This window comes from Eumetopias jubatus, unplaced genomic scaffold (assembly GCF_037043125.1).
Source record: "Eumetopias jubatus isolate StellerSeaLion01/CBP00866 unplaced genomic scaffold, mEumJub1_p1.0 scaffold_3, whole genome shotgun sequence".
NCBI classification, from domain to species: Eukaryota; Metazoa; Chordata; class Mammalia; order Carnivora; family Otariidae; genus Eumetopias; species Eumetopias jubatus.
This window is the reverse complement of record NW_028274809.1, coordinates 56,836,767-56,856,474: the sequence shown is the minus strand read 5'-3', so window position 1 is coordinate 56,856,474 and position 19,708 is coordinate 56,836,767. Positions and strand designations below refer to the sequence as shown.

Genomic DNA, 19,708 nt, shown 5'->3' with positions numbered 1-19,708 from the left:
CCCGGCATGGCGCCGGTGGGACCACTCTGCGCTGCAGAGGCAGTGGGGGTTTTGTTTGTGGGTGCTTGATTTCCAGAAACTCACCAGCGATTCGGACATTTCCCCCCCACCCCCTTTTAGGTAGAAGTGACTGTGTGGTTGGTCTCTGTGAGGTATTTGAGGGACTCTGTATTTGCTCGCTTCTGTGTTGGAGAAATGAAGTGCTTTGGGGTTTTGCCTTTTCCCGCTCCCTCCCTTTCCTGGACTGTCGGTTCCATAGGAAATGCTATATTTTGTGGGTGCACGCTGGATTGAGGAGCCCTCTCCTGTGTAAATGTCCCCTATGTTTCTGAAAAGTGCTGTAGTTTAGCCCCCAGCGCTGCTCAAGCAGGGGCCAAGTGCGCCCCACTTCTGAGAATGAAGGCAGAGCGACAACAGTGGGAGGCCCGCCCAGGTTGCCCAGCAGTTAGGAAAGTCCCCTTTCCTCAGGGAGCCCGCGGGCCCTTCCCGGAGACCTGGAATGAGGCCGAGGGGGCAACCTAGGGCCTCTGGTGGGTGGGGGGTTATTCTCAGTGCACTGGAGCAGCCAGGCTCTCCTGGGGAGGGCTCGGCTTGCGTCGGCGGCCGCGGGTGCGGGCCCTCCTGGTTCCTGCCTGAGGACCAGTTGTAAATGTTACCGCTTCCTACCAATAAAGGTTGACCTGATCAAATGGAGCCCAGGCGCTGGCCCTGAACACTCTGTGCCTGCTTTCTCTGTCTCTTTGCAAAATACCACCCCCACAGGACTTCCTCCCATCCCTGGGAGGTAGACACTGCTAAAAATTTGGGGCCCTTCCACCTGAGCGGTCTGTCTGATGTGCCTCTGAGTCTCCCTTTGTGTGGGCAGAGGGGGGCCCTTGGCTGCTCTGTCCTTCCTCCAGCCTGCTTCCAGCTTCTCAGCCAACTCTGGAACCTAGGCCCAGTGACAGCCTTGCAGCAGTGCCCAGCGGAGCCCACGGGCCCCAGAAGCCAGGCACCCTCTTGCTGGGGCGTGGGCACATCGCACCCCATGTCTCCCTCTGTTCATGGAGTAGCAGCCATCCAGTCCCCTCTCTAAACAAGGGAAAGGCCAGCTCTGCACTCTGGAGCAACTCCCCCACCTCAACAGGCTGGCTGGCTCCAGGAGGGCTGAGCCAGTTAGGCTGTGAGCTTCCACCGTACACACAAGAGCCCCAAAGTGACCTTAGCAGATCGAAGTGGTCAAGGCTCTCCTCCGCAGCTATCCCCACCCCATCTCATCGCCCCCCTCCCCCCCAGCTCAGTTCCAGTGCGTGTTTAGCCCCCAGTTTGGCCCTCTGAGGGCCGCATTCAGGGGCTAAAATGAAGGTCATTGTAAGTGAAGGTTCGGGCCCAGCACAGCCCTTGCAGGCCCAAGAGTGGGTGGCACCGGGTGGCCTGGGCTGGGCGGAAGGGGGGGTGATGGCAGAGTTTGGGGGGATCCTGATGAAAGAGGGGACTTGAAGGAAAAGCAGAGGGGGGCTGGGAGGGAAAGCCAAGGCCCAGATCCGGCAGAAGGTGCAGCGTACCCCCCCGCCCCTGCGGCCAACCCGATACCTAGGGCTCTTTGAAAACAGGAAGAGCCAAGGTGTCATAAAGCCATCGAGCCGGCGAGACGTCTGGAGGTAATGAGTTTACGACAGGCTCGGCGCTTCGCTTTGAAACCATCTCATTTTGATGTTGTGTTTGTGGGAGGAAGGGAAAAATGCAGACAAAACTGGGTCTTAAAATCTGGACAATAAAATATAAACAAGACTGTGTTGGACCAAGAAGGCAGGGACTTGGGAGCCCCCGGTGAGGTGTGAGCACCTAGGAAATAAAAATGGGGGAGGGTAGGAAAGAGGAGATGATGTATTTCTGATTTTTAAAATGGGCCGTGTATTAGAATTAGTCCATGGTGGGTGGCTCTTTATAATATTTCACTATGGCGGCGGTCTAGGTTGATTTTTCTTTCTTTTTCTTTCTTTCCTTTCCTTCCTTCCTTCCTTCCTTCCTTCCTTTTCTCTTTCTTTCTTTCTCTTTCTTTTCTTTCTTTCTTTCTTTCTTTCTTTCTTTCTTTCTTTCTTTCTTTTTTTTCTTTCTTTCTTTCTTTCTTTCTTTCTTTCTTTCTTTCTTTCTCTCTCTCTCTCTCTCTCTTTCTTTCTTTCTTTCTTTTCTTTCTTTCTTTCTTCTTTTTCATTGGCCTGTTATTTGGAGGTGGGAGAAGTTAGTGATCTTGAGTCATTTACTCAAGCCAAGGGTCTCCCAGCTGAATTGTCGCAGGGTCGGCAGGAAAAAATGAAGTTATTTAAATGTCCTTTCATAAAAGTACCTGGCCCTCCATTCCAAACTTTGCAGCAAAAGTATTGTTGTATTTTCTATTGCTTATAGAAAATGTAATCGTTACACCTGAATTGGAAGAAAACATTTTTGAAATTGAGAAGAAAGATTAATCTCAAAGGAAACACCTAAGCTGATTAAAGTCTTTGCTTTAACAAAAACTCAAGTGGAACACTTAGTCAATTTATTTCACTCTGTGACTTTTGATATAAATTTAAATTCTCATTTATTGTGTGTAGAAATGCCAATAAACACAGCCCAACAGGGCCCTTCCAGACAGCCGCTCAGAGGTCCAGCAAAAAGCTTTTAATTTGGTTTCTATTTCTGCCTTCCCCTGTCCCCAGATTGCCCAGCGAAATGGGCCTGAGGGATTAAAAATCAGAAGTTAAAATAGCAAATATTCAGGATTTAATGCCGAGCAACAGCTTTAAAAGAAAATAATAAAATGAACTTCTATCATTTCTTTGTTTTCAAAGTGCCTGGCTCCTCTGACAAAAAAGCCTGTTGTAGTCGATATTTAGAAAGTTGTAATTTTTGTTCAGTCCAGCCCCTCTTGTAATTGTGGACGATTACGGAATGGGGACCTACTGTGTCTGGCAAAAGAAGGGCTGGAAGCTTTTGAAAAAGACACTATTGGAAGCTCTCTCGGGAGTACAAATATCTTTGGCGTTCAGGAGCCCCTGCTTGCTGCACTTGACTTGTTGACAATCAAAGGGATGAAGCATTAATAGTGTCCGCGATCCAAGCCACAGTCAAAATAAAGAACAAGATTAGAACTGGTCTGAGCCGATAAAGGGGAGTTAAACTCGGTCGACTGGAGGCGGCATTTTGCCACTAGAGAGCGCTGTTGCTCCACTTTGTGATCTCGTAAAGCTGGAGTTGCGGCGAGGAAGGTTTTGATTTAAAATATTTACAATCTTATTTTTAATTCTAAATTAGGATAAACTTAACCAAAAAGAAGCACTGTACACTATTAAATTTTCTAGCCGTGTTTGTTAGGTATAAAATTTTGGATTAGTCAGGATTTCAGAAAATTTGGACTATGGCACAGCTGAAACTATAAAATGTTATGGTTAAGTTAATGCATTCTATCAAAACAAACGTGTAAAAAAACACAGATCTTTATTTACAAAGTTAATCGCGCTCTTTTCCCATCCAGATTATAAACAGAATGCTTGGGGTGGGGGCGAGGGGGAACTAAGTGTTTTGTCCCAAGAGGAAGAAATGTTGTGTTGTAATGCTTTCTTAATTAGGCCAGAATGTGTAGAAATGAATTTCGTAGTATTTGTGTTTCTTTTCTGCCCCACCCCCACCCCCGAAATCACACAGTTCTGGAAGGTGCCTTGTATTATTGAGATCTGGGCTAGCTCTTCTTTTTCCCCATTCTGTTCCAAAACCCACTCATTGATCCAGCGTTTAAATACGCACAAGCGCACACGCCAAACACTGAAATTAAAAAAGCCACAATTACAAAGTTGGTTCCAAGGCTTTATTGAGAATAATTCTCTTTTAATTAAGTATTTGCAAGATTTAAGAACAAATCGTTAACTATCAGAATCGGTTTGTTCGCCTTCGGATCTCAAGGAAGTTTTACCTGGCGATATCCGGCAGAAAACAACAAACCCGCCTCCCTCCCGCCCCCAGTGTCCTCCACTCCCTACTAATTTAAAAAATAAAGCATTACTTTATCATCTGGAAATTCATTAACAATCCGTTTACCTTGACCATTTCCAGCCATTCCCCTAGAAACAACTGAAAGAGTATTAGTCATTATCTTGTTTTGCCTTTCCATCTCGATCTCATTTTCTCCATTTGCAAAATATGATTCAGTCCACACGGACTGACCTCAGGATCATACTCACAGACTGGACCAACCCACAAGGAGTAGGGGGTAGTTGAAATGACTCGCCTGCTGCGCCTTTGGGGGCCGTCTCGGGTTCTTAGATATTTGCATTTGGCGTGGAATGCCGGCGTGGTGTGTTTTAGCTTTAGGCGGGAGCGCCCTCCGTGGGCTCGGGGCATGTTTCCGAGGTCGGTTCCCAAGGCTGGTGTGGGCCTGGTGCCCTCACAACAATGGATTATCCCTAAGGAAAGGGGGCCCCGGTCATCTAAAGAGCCCACGAAAAAGGCCGAGTGGGCGAGGGAAAACGCACTCAACATAGACTTATTACATTTATTGGACGTTAATACGGGAGTCGAGAGGGAGAAAAAAAGAGGTATAAGGGGGAGAAGACAGTTGGTGTTAACGGCGAGCGGGCTTCCTAACATCAGGAATATTTTGCCGATTCACACTCGACTTGCCCACATGACTTGGGACGTTTCTCTTCCTCATCGCTCAAGCTGGGATGACCCTTCTCTTTCCTTTATTTCGGAAAAATTAGTAACTTTCTAAGCTGAGTCCAGTGCCGGCTCTCAGCAGTAAGTTCACAGGCTTGGCAGATGAATTAGAATCATTAGCAGACGATGGGCGCCGCCTTCAGCTGCCTGGAACCGGCGCGATCCGAATACCGGCCCTGAGGCTCGAAGTGGGGACTCGAAGGCGTCGGTCCCCCGTGCTCCGCCCGGGGCCACCGCCTGCCCTGGTCCGCTCCGGGCCGGGGCTGAGACCCGGGAGCCGCGCGTCCTGCTCGAGGAAATACCACCCACCCCAGCGTGAGTTCTCTCCTTCCCACCTTGGAACATTTCTGTCCGCTTTTCTATTTACTCCCCCAGCAATGCTAATCTGCCCCCCCTCGCCGCCCCCACATTCTTCAGTTTCCCCCTGCGCCTGGTGCTGACGTCTATCAAGGGTGAAATGATGGAAACTATATTCATGGGCATGATTTCCATTAAATATCAATTAACCTGGGAGCCTCAGCCAGGCGTGCAGTGCGTCAAGGGTAAATGTGCATCTCATTCCACAAGGCCTGCCCGCCTAGAAAAGAAGGGCCTAGATTCGCTTTGATAATGCCAAGTTTTGGGATCACCCTTGTGGCCTTTAATCAAACCACTAAGGACCCAACCCAAATGTACGCGGTCCGGTCTGTCTACACTACTTGCCCTTGTTCCCTGGGCTGAGCCCGCGTGTCCAAAAGCGCAAAAGCCACGGCCAACCTCTGGGGGGCTGCTCTAGGGACCAGGAGAGGGAGTCATTAGCTCCCATAGCCTCCTGGGAGTGGCCTCCCTGCCTCCCCCCAAGTGTAAGGTTCTCTCGCGCCCCCGCCACGCCAGCCGAGAGCCACATTCCCTGGGCCCCGGGGGGCAAGGCAAGCCCTTGGCAGTGCGGCTTTATGGGCCCCCTTTAAGGCCGGCGGAGGCATCTCCCGGCCAGCGTGAGGAGTCCCGTCGGGAGCAACGGTGTCGCCTCCGCGCGGATCCCTCCGCGCGGTTATCTCGCCCCCATCTTCTCCACACAGTGGCGTGGTGCGAAAATGCCTCGCCGGGGCGCACCGGGGCGGCAGCCTCGGCGGCGGCGGCGGCGAGAGCGGTGGGAGGGGACCGCGGGGGGGCCGAGGTGAGAGGTGGTGGCGGGTAGAGGGTGTTTTTTTCTCTTCCCTCCAGAGCGGGGGTTTGTAAACCGAAGCCAAAGAGTGTCCCCGTGGGCCGGGCGCACTTTTTTTCTTGTCCCGGTGCGCTCAGGGCAGCCTGGTGCCTGAGAGGAAACAGTGGAGGCAGCGGGGCAGGTCACCCGAGGCGTCGGCGATTATATTGCGGCCGAGCCGGCGCGCGCCGGGAGAGGCCGGGCGGGTGGTGAGCGCGGGGGCTGGGCGAGGCCCCGCGACCCGCGAGGGAGGCGGCGCGAGGCCGAGGCGGCGAGCGCGAGAGCCGGGCATGAGCGCCCAGTAGCCAAGTGCCCGCGGCTGCCCGGCCTCAGAGGCGACGCGCGCGCGGGCGGGCGGGTGGCAGCAGCAACGCAGCCCGCCGGCCCCGGCGGCGCGAGCAGCCGCCCCAGAGGCCCCCGCGGCAGTGCGGCCGCGCTGAGGCGCGCTCCCTGCCTGCTCCGCACCGCCCGCCCGGGGCCGCCCTACCTCGGCTCCTGGCCACCGCCGTCGCCGCTCCGATGAGCTCTTACTTCGTGAACCCGCTGTACTCCAAGTACAAGGCGGCGGCCGCGGCGGCGGCGGCGGCGGCGGCGGCCGCGGCGGGCGAGGCCATCAATCCCACTTACTACGACTGTCACTTCGCGCCCGAGGTCGGCAGCCGCCACGCCGCCGCCGCCGCCGCCCTGCAGCTCTATGGCAACAGCGCCGCTGGCTTCCCGCACGCGCCCCCGCAGGCGCACGCGCACCCGCATCCGTCGCCGCCGCCCGCCGGGCCGGGTTGCGGTGGTGGGGGCGGCCCGGGCCCCGGCCAGGACTACTTCCACCCCGGCGGGGGCAGCCCGGCCGCAGCCTACCAGGCCGCCCCCCCCCCTCCTCCGCATCCTCCGCATCCTCCGCCTCCCCCCTGCGGCGGGATTGCCTGTCACGGGGAGCCCGCGAAGTTTTACGGATACGATAACTTACAGAGACAGCCGATTTTTACGACCCAGCAAGAGGCCGAGCTGGTACAATATCCTGACTGTAAATCGTCCAGTGGTAATATTGGCGAGGACCCAGACCACTTAAATCAGAGCTCGTCTCCTTCTCAAATGTTTCCCTGGATGAGACCACAAGGTTGGGATGCAATTTTTTTTTTTTTTTAATGCGGGGAGAGGGGGAGAAATCTGCTTTCGTCTCACGTTCTAGCTTTAAAACTACCTTTTCCTCGCCCTCTCCTTTTCCTTCTTGTGTAGCTATAGTGGCTCTTATTCATAAAGTAATACTTTTTTTTCTCGTAAAGTAGGAACCGCGTAAAGATGATGGGGACAGTTATTGTGAAGACTTTCTCTCTGTCCTCTTGCCTGCATATTCTATATATATATATATATCAGAGCTGAAGAGACTTGTGTATATTTCATCCCTTAGACCCGTTCCAGAAAGCTCCAGCAACCTGCAGAGGCACCATTACATTTCTAAAATGCTTGTTTTCCTTTTTTTTTTTTTTTTAAATTCAGCAGCTCCTGGTAGACGAAGAGGAAGACAAACCTACAGTCGTTTCCAAACCCTAGAGCTGGAAAAAGAATTCCTTTTTAACCCTTATCTGACCAGGAAGAGAAGAATTGAGGTTTCCCACGCGCTAGCCCTCACTGAGAGACAGGTAAAAATCTGGTTCCAGAACAGGAGAATGAAATGGAAAAAAGAGAACAACAAGGACAAATTCCCAGTTTCCCGACAGGAGGCAAAGGATGGGGAAACCAAAAAGGAAGCCCAAGAGCTGGAGGAAGACAGAGCTGAAGGCCTGACAAATTAACTTCTACCTTTAAAAATTTGACCATGGACTATTAAAACTAATGATCAACACATGCTGTCGGACACCGTCTATTTTCTTTTTTGGAGAGGACTTTACCTGTATTTCAAGCTACCTTCGTGTCACTGCTCTTGAGGTTTCTGCGTTTTGAGAGGGGTTTGGGTGTTAAAAGTTTATAGTATTGCATAGAAGCAGCGCTTGAGCTGTCCTGTGTAAGGGTAATTTGATACTGACCTTGTTGCTATATTTTTGTAATGGTAGTTTTTAATGTCTGAGTTGGTGATTTGCCTCAACAACATAAACTTCCTAATGATTAGCACTAAATAATTGAATAGAAAATGCTTTATTAATCAAACAAGTGCACTTGAACACTTAATATCATTTCTTTATGGTGAGTAAGTTAAAAGAGATCTATTAATTTTTTTTAAAAAATTATGCCTGCAGAATATTTACTTTATGTTATTTGATTAAAACGTATTATTTATGTTTTCCGTTTCTGCTTTTATAATGAATGGTTCGGGTGCCTTTTGTTTACTCCTAAAAGAGTTTCTGTGAGTGTTTTGTAAATGTACTATCTCTGGGAAAAGTCTGGGCCAAATATTCATAAAGCACATGTTAGCTGAAGAGTGTAATGTGTAGTCCAGCTCTGCAGCTTCCTTAAACTTGGGGAAAGTGTTGGGCCAATGACAAAAGTTTCAGGAAAATGTCATAGTTGACATCTAATAATTTTCTATAGTCTATACAAATTATGGCAATTTAATCATCTAAAGTGAATGAATACTTGAAAAGCCAATTATAACATTTTCACTCATTAACTTTTCACTCTGGCAAGTGGCCTTGTGTAATGCCTCTCATTTCTCAACTTGCTTTCGTTTTGAACTGCGCTTGGTATCGCCTGAAATCGCTAGGTCTCTATGCTGTGGCCGCTGCTGTGATTCCGTTTTTTGAATAGGTGCCATATTTATTTGTATTCCCTTCGCTCTGTTTGCACGCCCATTTTGAGCCAACTTGTGTGCGTCTCAGATGTCGGTTGGTACGTCCTCTGCTGTTCTCCTGGATGGCCTCACCTATTGAAACAAGCCCTGAGAGCAAATGCAGAAAAATCCGAGTGTAAACAACCGCTCCAGAACATAGCGAGCTCCTTAATAAAGAAATGAATCTTTTTCTAGAGCTAGTGTCTTTAAGCGCCGCACATAACCCTTTCCCTGAGTCAGGAACCACCACCTGGGCTACTAGAAGGCAACGTTTCACTAAAGCTTCTATTTAAGAAAAAAAAAAAAGTGGGGGTTACAAGCACTGCGTTGTAAAAATAAATAAATAAATGCAGGGGAGGGGTCTCTTTTTCATTCCAGAGAGGGCTGGCTGGGCTATCCTAGCTGCATCTTGCTCTAAATAACCTTGCAAAGATATTGTGAAAACTTTGAACTTCGCAAAGGACTTAATTTGTGGGCCCAGTGGGGGAAGACCCAGAGTCCAGGTTACATTGCAGATTATTCCGCTGAGCCTGTGCTGATGGTGGGGTTTGAGATCTGTTATTAACAAGATAGCCATTTTCCATTGGAGGCTGCTCCTGCAGCTGCCATTTTATGAGGGAAGAGGAGGGGAAAGAAGGGTAGTGGAGAAGAGGAGAAATTCAAGTAAACTAATACTTCTCCCCCCAAAATGGGAAGCACCTCATCAGGTAGACATTGAAGAGGTCTTTGCTTGTTCTAGATGCGTTTATTTTTAAAGAGTGACATTTTAATTTCCAGAATGGTTTTTATTGCACAGGTAAGAAAATGGAATCTGTCTTAGGCCTGAATCAGCCCCTCAGGCATCGGTGGGCTATTCGCCTGCCACTTCAAGGACCTGGGAAATGTTGGCACTGGTGGGGCCAGAAGTGAAACACCACCTAGCTTTCTAACCAGGGAAGAGGATGTGGCTGTGGCATTCGCTGACCTGAGCCAGGAAAGACCATTTTAAGTCACGGGTGGCCTGCGGCTTAAGAAACATTTGCACGGGAGGAGACAGCTGCAAATGTGCATGCTGGATTTGGAAACGTTCTGCTCCGTGTGCTGCTTGAGACTCTGCTGTTGGCTTCTAGAGCAAAGATGCCAAGCGCCTGAAAGCATGGCTAGGAAACAGCCTGTGGGGTGGTGGCGGTGGGGGGTTGGTGGAGGTGGCGGCGGCCGCAAGCTGGCTAGAGCTTCTTGCTGGCCAAACTCCAGCTGCCTTCCATTTAAGTGATTCCTCTATTAGCAAAATTCTCTGTCTCCCACTCAAAAATGCTCCCCAAATTCCAGTTTTAGAGTCACTGATGTGCGGCAAGACTCAGGGGACCCGGTGCATGAATGGATGTGGAAATCAAGAAATGATGGGGAGGCAGCAATGTCCTTATTTCCTCTATATTCTGTGTTGCTCTGGAAATGGTGTACCTTCTTGACCCATCGCCCCCAACCCATAGTAAAATTGTAGCTCTTGTACAGAAAAAAACTCTGCTGTAATACCTGGTGCATTGCAGAGTATTTGTACATATACAAAAGCGGTATTCTAAGTATATATTTGGTATATTTGTACTTACACATATACCACATAGATTACACATAGCAGAAAGTGTTGGTCATAAATAAATGTAGGTATATATGTTTCTTTTTGTAGCTGGGAAAATCATAGATCTGCCTTCAAATAAAGACCTTGGGGAATTACACCCCCCTCTCTCTCTCTCACATACACACACACACCACCTTCTTTTAGTGGCTAGAAACCCCCCATCATGGTGTTTCATGCAGACTCCAGGTGACGAGCACAGAAGATACCTCCTAATTGGCTCAAACCTGTAAACATCCAAAGGTTGCAGCGAAGCGAGCAAACATTTTTGCTGCAGAAATTTGCATAAACCTTCAGAGAATCCTTTGAAAATCTAGGCGATGCTTTTTGGCCCTGGATTGCTTAGAATCTGCTTAGAGAGGTCTGTAAACCGTTTAGAGAAAAATAGGACCCTCCAATGTTAACACTGAATGAAAGAACCAAGCCTTCCAAGTGATTTAGGTTCTCTGTTTGCGAGGACCAGAAACACACAAAAGAGGGTGTGGGTCTCAATGGTTTCTAGAGAAAAGTCAGTTCAGGGACTGCCATTTTGTGAGGTTCCACAAAGCCCAGCACATCGCCTAGATTACCTCTGCACAGGGGAAAGTGTGCAAATATGGCTGCCTTTTCAAAAGTGCAAAGTCTTTTTCCCAGCTCCCCTTCCCCAGGCTGAAAAGGAGGGTCATAAAGCTGTGCTTTTATGTGGGTAGAGGAAAACTGGCAATTGAGATTAATTCTTAGATAATTTTACAAGTGAGCAATCTCTGTTCAGCTCCATACGTACAGATCAGGGTAAAGTATTCTAGCTTGGAAGGGCCCCCAAATTTGCCCCACATATTCTTACACATTTTCTTTTGTAATTAAAAACATTGTTTTATTATTCTTCAATGCGTAAGATGTTGCTATTTCACATCCAAGCTTGTGTCCTCTGCTTCCCTGGTGTTTGCTGATTCTTCCGGCATCTGGGGGTGGACAGGGGAATAGAACATTTTAATGGACCTTGGATACCGCTATGGTTCCCTCCAGCAAAGTTACAGCACAGTTTCTAGAAAGAATATGACTTTTGCTGACAGATGGCAACAGAATTCCTTTAATAAAAAACATCCAAGGTCATCGGAACCTTTTCAAGGGATACAAATGGCCTGCTTCAGACGGTGCTCTGTGTTTCCTGCTTAAGTCTATGTTCACTTAGGTACTTACTGGATGTGAGGATGTTCATAGCAGAAAACCTACCCGTGGACATCCAATGCATATATTTATAAATGCATTACCAGAAGTCCAAAGACAGTGCCCTTGAAAGGACTGGGGGATGGGTTACCTCTTTCAGGCAGGTTCTGAAGCCTGGATGATCATGCCCATGCATTAATGATGAGGAGAATGCTGGGGCCCTCAAGGACATTTACTTTCAGCTGGTGTTCTCTGGCGTAGCTCCTATCAGAAGTGCAAAGGGAATGTGACTCCTGCCTTTGAAGAAAAAGGACTATTTTTTTCCCAGGGCTGAAACTGAGGGTCCGCTCTTTTCCCGAACAAATGGAGCCCCTCTCCTCTTCAGTGTTGCACTGAGCAGACTTTTCCATGGGCAAACATTCTGGGGGCAATGGAAGAACGGGAAACTAGAATTAAATTGCACAGAAATAAGAAATGCACTTAGGGGAGACATAGCAAGAGGTTTCAGAGGGGATCCAGAAAGACTGCTTCCCCTTGAACCCAGCACTGTCCAGGAGGATATTTCTGCCAAGATAAATGCCAAGCATTGGGAGTTCAAACTCTTATTTTGGAGTTGACAAGTACCTAAAACCATTTCCAGGCTTTGAGCTGTTTGGTGACTCTCCTACCCCTGGAAACCCCAAGAAACGGAAGGGACCCCAATTTATGTTGGAGAGGTGTTAGGGGGAGGGCGGGCTTTCTTGGCCTGCAGAGCCCAGGTTTTCTGCGCAAGATCACTGGGGCTGGCTTGCCTGGAGATGAGAGGGCCAAAAACCGAAAGTGCCTGACTGCCGCTCCGGAGCGGGCCTTTCTGTGAGGGGAGGGGAGGAGAAGCCAAGTGACCCGCGCAAGGAGACTCGGAGGGGGGTGACTGCCAGGATCACCTCCCCGAGCGCCTGTGCAGTCCACCGCATTCATTTCCCCTCTAACACAACGCTCTATTCAGCAGAGGTTTCGAGCCAAACCAAAAAAGAGCAAAAGAAATACTTCCTAGAAAAGGTGAGAGTCAGGAACCATGGAGGCAAGAGACGCAGAGAGAGCAGACAGAAGCAGAGAGGAAGAAAGAGGAGAGGAGGAAGGACGGAAAAGGAGGAGGAACAGAGAGAGAGAGAACAGAAGATAGCGGGGAAAGAAAGAGGAAAAAACATGGCGCTTGCGAGCTGTATGTGCAAAATCCGCAAGGAATTGCAGCAAATTCCTTTTTGTTTGAAGAAAATTTACAACTTGGTAATAGACCTTTTTATGACCTATTTGCGGTCGTCATTGGCTGCGGCTGGTCATGTGCAGGCGCCGCTCGCCTTCACGGCCTTTTTCCTGATTTCCCAGGCGAATTTCCCCCCGCATTCTGCCTTCCTGGAGCCTCACCCCCTCTTTTTCTAACCTTTGTCTCTGCAGAGGTGGGATCCAGTCGCCGGCTGCGGGATTGCGGGGTCCGCGGCGGCCTCCGCTCCCGCCCGGCGCCCAACGTGGCCCCATCGCCGCTTAGCTCGGGCCGCGCCGCTGCCGCCTCCGGAGCCGGTGGGGAGCCCGGCGGGCGGGAGAGCCCGGAAGGAGCCCTGGGCGCCGAGGCCCCCGCCGGCGCGGACACCGCCCGCCAGGAGCAGCCGGCCTGCTCCGGGTGACTGCAGCCGCGCGGTTCCGAGGCGACTCCTTCTCCAACATGAGCGGATCCCTGCCGCCCCCAGTGCGCGTAGCCCGGCAGCGCCTAATGGATTACTGCAGCCGCCCCGGCCGACCGCCGCCTCCTGCTCGGCAGCCTCCGGGTAAGTGTCGCCCCTCCCCGCACCCCAGCCCTGCCGCCGACTAGCTCCAGGCGCCCACCCCCTTGGGCAGCCCGGTGAGCCTGGCCCGACTCCCTATACTTCTCTGGTACCTCGGGGTGGCTGTCTGCGCCCCCTGCTTCCTAATCACTCCATCTCTGAGCAGGCGTCCCCTGGGGCCCCGGGTGGGGTCCGGCTGAGCTCAGAAGTCGAAGGGAAGCCTCATTTCCCCTCGAGATTCCGAAAGGTGGAGACCGGCAGATCGGACCCCACTGGATCGAGAGCCCCTCAATCCCCACCCTGGGAAGAATCTGTAGATGGTTCCTGGACGTCTTAGCTGTGCTGTGGGTCACTAAAGGCACTCGGTAGTATAGAGCAGTGTTTCGCGGCTTGTCTGTGGTTAGAGGTATCTGGGACGCTAACAGGTGTTTTTTGAGGGTTGGGGCTGGGGGTGGGGGTGGGGTGGATTCTGCGTACCCAGGATGTGTTTGGTTTGTTAATCTAGGCTTTGGTGAGTGATGCTGGCTAATTTCTAGGGTTTATGGTTTATTGGGCCTTATGTATGAGATGGAATTTTAAATATTTTTAACCGTTTCTCTCGTTCTTAGAGAATTTTTGTAGCAACTTAAGAAAGGTTCCTCCCACATCTAATAATCTATCAAGTGAATTTGGATTATTTTATGTCACAAAATGGATACATGCTTTGCGAGGGAACGGGATCAGAAAATCGGTGCAGGTCTTGGGTAAAAATCAATACATATTTAAGAAATTCAAAGCATGTTTAAGTTCAAATATCACGTGTGTTTCTTATTTGCCAGAATAGGAAAAGGGTAGATATTTTGCTCTCTAAATGCCCTGTTGTGGGTTTTTGCCTACAAATAAACGTTATATAGCAACATTTTACCCTGTTCTTCAAAATTACTGAACTGAAACATTATGCATCAAAAGAAAATCCTTTGCAGGAAAAAAAAAAAGAACGCTCTTTAATCCCACCGATTTTGAACAGCATTTGAGGATGCATCTCTCAAATCCTCTTGACTATTCCTTCATGAACACCTTGTGAAATATTAAAACCTGTGGACAATCTGCCGCATTGCGCATGGGGTGGACCTGCGCACCGCTGAATATCGTCTCCAAAGCACCCAGCGGCAAATCCTAACATTCCAAATATTCCTTTGTAATCGTTTTGGCCATAAAAGTGTTCCCAAACAATAAATGACATCTGTGTAGAAAGGTATTTTTAGTAATTGACGATGGAATCACGCCGGTTTCAAAATGGAGGGCCACTACTTGTGGCCAGTTGATGCTGAGGAATTGTCGTGGATCGCTATGATCTCACAAATAAGAAACTGAGTGATATTTTTTATTTGGAATGTCTGTATTTTGTAGCTGTTTCGCCACTACGGTTCAATGGCTGTTGAGATCATTGTTTCATATTGGTAAAAAGCATTACCTATTGAAAAGCAGGCCCTTGGTCAGAGGCACGTAGGCCTGTCCCCTGGCAGCTCCAAAGCCTAAGGAGCCCCCTAGGTGGGCTGGGACAAGCGTGGGGGTGGGGAGGAGTTGTGGCCATGATGGCCAAGCTCTAGTGTTCAGAGCTTCAGTCGCTTTTCCCTGGATTGGGTGGCTGAGTGCGACCAAGTGACTAAAAACCGAGGCAGGCTTCAGGTCCTATTACGCAGCAGAGGGTGAGGTCATGGGCAGATAAGAAAGACTGAAGGGTTCTTTGTAAGTCCTGTGGTAGCATTAAGGGCTTATTGGAACTTAATGGTCGATTGCATTTAAGGGAATAAATAATCTGCAAATCACATTTGAACTTAGGCCAGGAGAAGACTAGTTAACGCTTTTGCTACTGCCGGAAATGCCCCCATTGTCCCTGTTAACCCAATTAAAAAAAAATTAAACTCAATTTTTAAAAAATTAAGTAAGAAACACTTGGACTCTTAAGAGCTCACAAGCCAGGAAGTGTAACTCCCAGCGTCCTCAGCCCGAACCTCTATCCGTTTACAGTTCAGGGAGCCACTGACATGTCGGAGCCTCGGTGTTTTTACGGGTGGGGCTGTGAGCTGGGCTTGCACTCTTCATGGGGACCAGGGAAAAGAGCAAAACTCGCTATTATAAATGTGGCCAAGCACCAGGGCTGAAAACCAAATGTATTTTCCTGTCAGATGCTCCTTCAAATAAATATATTTCGCCAGGATTCTGTTTTCTGAGCTAGAGAAGCAGGGGAAATCGGAACAAAGACAGTATTTCACTCTGGGCAGGCAGGCAGCTGTTAGAGGTATTTACGGCCTTGCCGCAGTGCGGCCGCGGGGCAGGGCACGCGGGGGCACCGGAAGCTAGGGAGAAGCCACGAAGAACTCGGAATTCCGATTTAAGTCCAATTTAGGGCCACTTTTCCGGAATTGGTGTGAATAGATACCCTCTTTCTAGGAACGAGTCCCTTAGACTTCATGGTTGTGCAGAATGAGGGATAAGTCATGCTTTCTGAACGTAGGGTGATTTTTCCCCGCCTCGATTAACCACTCAAGAGAAGCCGTGTACTGGATGTGAAATTGCTGATCCAAATGACAACCTTGAGAGTGTTCATTGGCAACATGGCGATTTTGTTGGTTTGGTGGAACAGGGCTTGCAAATCAGAAGGGACGGCTGGGGGTTTTAATACAGGTTTTCCTGAAAAAAAAAAAGAAAGAAAGAAAAGAAAAGAGAAAGTACGTTTCCTGCCTCTCTGAGATGGGGCGTCCAAGCTCCTCTGCAGGTAAGCACGCAAGCAGTGCGCGCTGGCGGACACCGCAGAGCGCTGCGCAAGCTGCTCTTAACAGTTCAGTTCCCTAAGCGCCTGCCACGCACGCTCGTTCGGCGTCTGGCGCATGTGCAGTGAAATAGCCCAGCCCGGGGATCCAGCCATAAGGCAAGGATGGGGGAGGGGGCGAGTGGACTGAGAGCAGGAAGATAGAACCCGATCTCTTCACTCCTCCCTCCCTTAGTATTCGCTACTCATCTTTCCTTTATTCCAGCCTTCAGGCTAAATATAGCCAAACATGTTGTCCTTGACTACGTTATTTTCAATCATCTTGACTCACCACCCCATCCCAATTTAAATCTGTGCTTTAGAAACACTCTGCAAATGCGAGCTAGTGGCCAAAGGGAAGCCAGATCTTCTTTGAAGGTGTTAAAAGTAACACATACACGTACACACACACACGCACGCACTTTTAACACCTTAAAAGAAAATTTTTATGTGTGATCCTCGGGGAAGTGTTACAGATTTTTTTCAGCCTGGTGCTTCTGCTTTAGGAAAAGGCCTTTCCTCCGGGCTTCTGCTCAAACTGCCAAACTTCAGGCCAGTCCTTCAGCCGTACTATTCCCGGACTTTGTTACGCCAGAGCAGCACGTTCGAGGGCTCTGCAGGGTCCAGCGGCTCGGCAGAGAGTGGTCAAATAAATAAATAAACGGACAAACTGGAGGGATTTTCCGCCTGGACTCGCCTAAGTAATGGGGGATGCACGCTCCTGGGCCGAGAGCCTGGGGGGTGGGACGGGAGGGCGTCTCAGGATCCTCTCGACTTCTGGCCGCCCCAGGAGACACTGAGGGACCGGCTCCCAGCCTCTGGTGCGGGAAGATCTCCACCCGCGCGAAGAAGCCTCAGCCTCGCGTTTTCCCGGCGGGCTCAGCCCCCCTGCTCGGCTGTCTGACGCCTTGTCCAGGAGGAGGCGCTGTAGGACAAGCGTCTTGCCCGCTGCGGCGGCGCCGGTGATGCCCCGGGCGCGGGCGGGGGGAGGGGAGGACAAGTGACTCCTCTTCCTCCTCCTCCTCCTCCTCCTCCTCCTCCTCCTCCTCCTCCTCCTCCTCCTGTCGCAAAGTGCTTTGGCCTCTGTGGAGGGTCCGAGGTACTGCGCCCACCCCCAGAGGGCTGCTTCCCGGGATGGGCAGCTTAGGCCGACCCGAGGCTGCGGAGCCTGAAGGCAGATTCCAGGCTGGCAGGCTACCTCACTTCCTCCGCCTTCCCGGAGGTGGCGCGATTTCCGCGCGCTGGGCTCCTAGAAGCAGGAAACTAGGGTTCCGCGGTAGGACAAGACGTGTTTAACCATCCCCCTCAGGCTGGGCTGCTGTTCTTGCCACTTCCCTTACTGCGATCCTTGGTACCTAGAATCCGCAGCCTTGAAAAGCACGACGTTCAGCGCCTCCCGGGGCCGGTGGACCGGCCTCGCCCTGACTCTCCTACCACAGGGCCTGCGTTCTGGGATTCCCTCTGCGCTCCCTTGAGGCTGAGAGGGCGGATTTCATTGACTTTTTAGCTTTAGAACACTGCAGATGCACATCTCAGCCCTTTTCCACACCACCCACACACACTCCTCTCACCCCTGCGCCCATTTCAGGACCTTGGTGGGCTCCACGGGTCATTTCTTGCACCACTGTGACACCCGACTTCGACAGTCGGCCCCGACCTAACGCCACTGACCCTCCATTGTCTGTTGGCAATGCAGTCTTTTTCTTCCCTCTTTTCCGTACTTAAGGACAATGATTCTTTAATAAAGACCTGCATTCAAATGTGTTTATAATTCAGGTTCCTGGGTCTCAGGCCAGACTTAATAAATCAGAATATCTGGGACCTGCATTTTGTAAACACTCTCCCAAAAGGCAATTAAGAAGCACGCTTATATTTGCCAACTACTGGCCAAGTGTCTCTCCTGCTTCTTCTATGGTTCTTTGGTGTCCAGGGGCCAAATTCCCTTTACCACTCAGCAACCCCCATAGTGCCTGGGGCTCCCTCCCTAATTGAGTTTTTAAATGTCACTACCCCATAGGCTGAATAATTGCTCCCATTTAGGGAAGGGGACATTGATTTCTTGCTAACTTGTAGATTTTAAAGAGGTGAGTATGTTCCCAGTTCAGACTGCCTTGGTTCAAATCTTTACCACTTACCTGCTCTGTAATCTTAGGCGAGTAGAGCAAATTCCCTGGGCCTGTTTCCTCATTTGAAAAGTAGGAATAAGAGTACTTTCAAGGTTGTTAATGAAGATTTTTTTACTTACATAGCAATACTGTGTGCTGTGCGCTATTCTGACTACCTTAAACACATTAATTCACTGGTTAAGTACTTGAAACAGTGTTTCGGCGCACAAGAAGCATTCAATACATATTGCTTATCATTATTATCTCTTTTCTGCTCAACATCAGGCCTAGACTTTTAGAGCTGAAAGAGACCTGGTTCACTCACCCAATTCTTGAAATCTACAGAGGAGAAGACAGGCCTACGCTTGGTCACACAGGAAGTGACAGACCCAGGAGAACATAGTTCTGGGGCACTTCCTCTTGCTGTAGTGGGACTCGTGGGCCCTGTCCCCTCAGGTCTCGGGTGTCTGGCATCTGCCTGTGGGTGGACTTCAGGGATGCATCCAGAAGGAAAGTGCCCCTACCCACTCAGTGGGCAGATGGGCAGATTGAAGAGGACTTGCACCCACACAGGCACATCCGTGACTCCTACAGAAGGCTTCAGGCCTTTCCTGAGGGCAGGCCTTTCCTGAGAGAGTCACCTCCACCAACACCTGTCAGTCATACCCACCAAAGCAAGTATCCCCTTTTTAGCCTCATGAAATCTGGAGCAGGGTAAAAAGGCAAAAGGCCAGTGGGCAATAGCGGAGGATGCCCGATGTGTCCCACTCCCTCTTAACCTGCTTGTGTTCCAAGATCTGGGCTCCAGGGCCATGGCTGAGCCACAGGTAACTTGGGCCACACTGATGTCAGGGTGTATCTTGGAGAGGCCTCATCCCCCCAAATCTCCATCAGCCTTTCCAGATTTTTGAGATTCTTTCTATCTTTTTAAAAGAGCTATGTAAATACTATTTCATGCTAAAACCCACATACATGCACACACCCCTTGCAACCAGGTTCCAACCGCTAGTCCTGGCTTCCATGACTTGTGCTTGTAGACTTTTCCTAACAAAGCCTCTGTGGCCCTTAGCCAAGCTACTTCTCTTGGCTTACCCAGGAGTTCACCTGGGTCAGATTTTCTCTCAAAATACATATAGTTTCTTTAGCCACCAACCATGCCAGATGAAGTTTGGCCTGTGACATAGGGCAGTGCTGCAATCCCCAGCCATCCCCAACTCCTGTGCCATCTAACCTCCACTCTTGTTTCTCAAAGTACTAAGATGGCCATCCCAGACCCTACCCTTCTTGGGACCCCTGGAGACTTTTCTAGCCCCCAGCTCCATCATCAAAGGCCCTGTCTCAGGGCCCATTCATTTGGATCCCATCTCTCACTACTGGAGTTTTCCTCTGGGGTCACCTTTCCTTCCCAGAGGACACCAAGCCAGAACTCAGATGAGCAGACTCCATTGTAGGAGGTAGGGTTGAGGGTAGTGGGAGAAGTGTTCCTTTTTAAGTGCTAGAATATAGTGCCAGGAATATGGGATCATATTTCTCTCCTGTTTGGGACTCCCTGCTCAGCTCCTCTCTGGCTCTACCCGCATCCTGTGTTCCCAAGTACCAGGCCTACGCGCCTACGTAGTCTTCTTCTTCCATCTGCCCCC

General features: G+C 50.1%; 1 protein-coding gene across 2 annotated transcripts; it reads left to right on the top strand.

Moving 5' to 3' along the window:
* The first annotated feature begins 6,373 nt into the window (after positions 1-6,373).
* On the top strand, positions 6,374-7,644 carry HOXD8 (homeobox D8). 2 transcript variants are annotated; one of them, XM_028125303.2, is made up of 2 exons: positions 6,374-6,968; positions 7,352-7,644. In XM_028125303.2, the coding sequence occupies exons 1-2, from the start codon at positions 6,374-6,376 to the stop codon at positions 7,642-7,644; spliced, it is 888 nt and encodes a 295-aa protein (XP_027981104.1). The 2 variants fall into 2 exon arrangements, with proteins under 2 accessions (XP_027981104.1, XP_027981100.1); XM_028125299.2 differs by having other exon boundaries at positions 7,349-7,644.
* The last annotated feature ends 12,064 nt before the right edge of the window (positions 7,645-19,708 follow it).

Coding starts and splice junctions, on each gene's coding strand:
- HOXD8 (XM_028125299.2), top strand. CDS start 6,374: ATGAGCTCTTACTTCGTGAACCCGCTGTACTCCAAGTACAAGGCGGCG. Junction 6,969..7,348: donor TCCCTGGATGAGACCACAAG/GTTGGGATGCAA, acceptor TTTTAAATTCAG/CAGCTCCTGGTAGACGAAGA.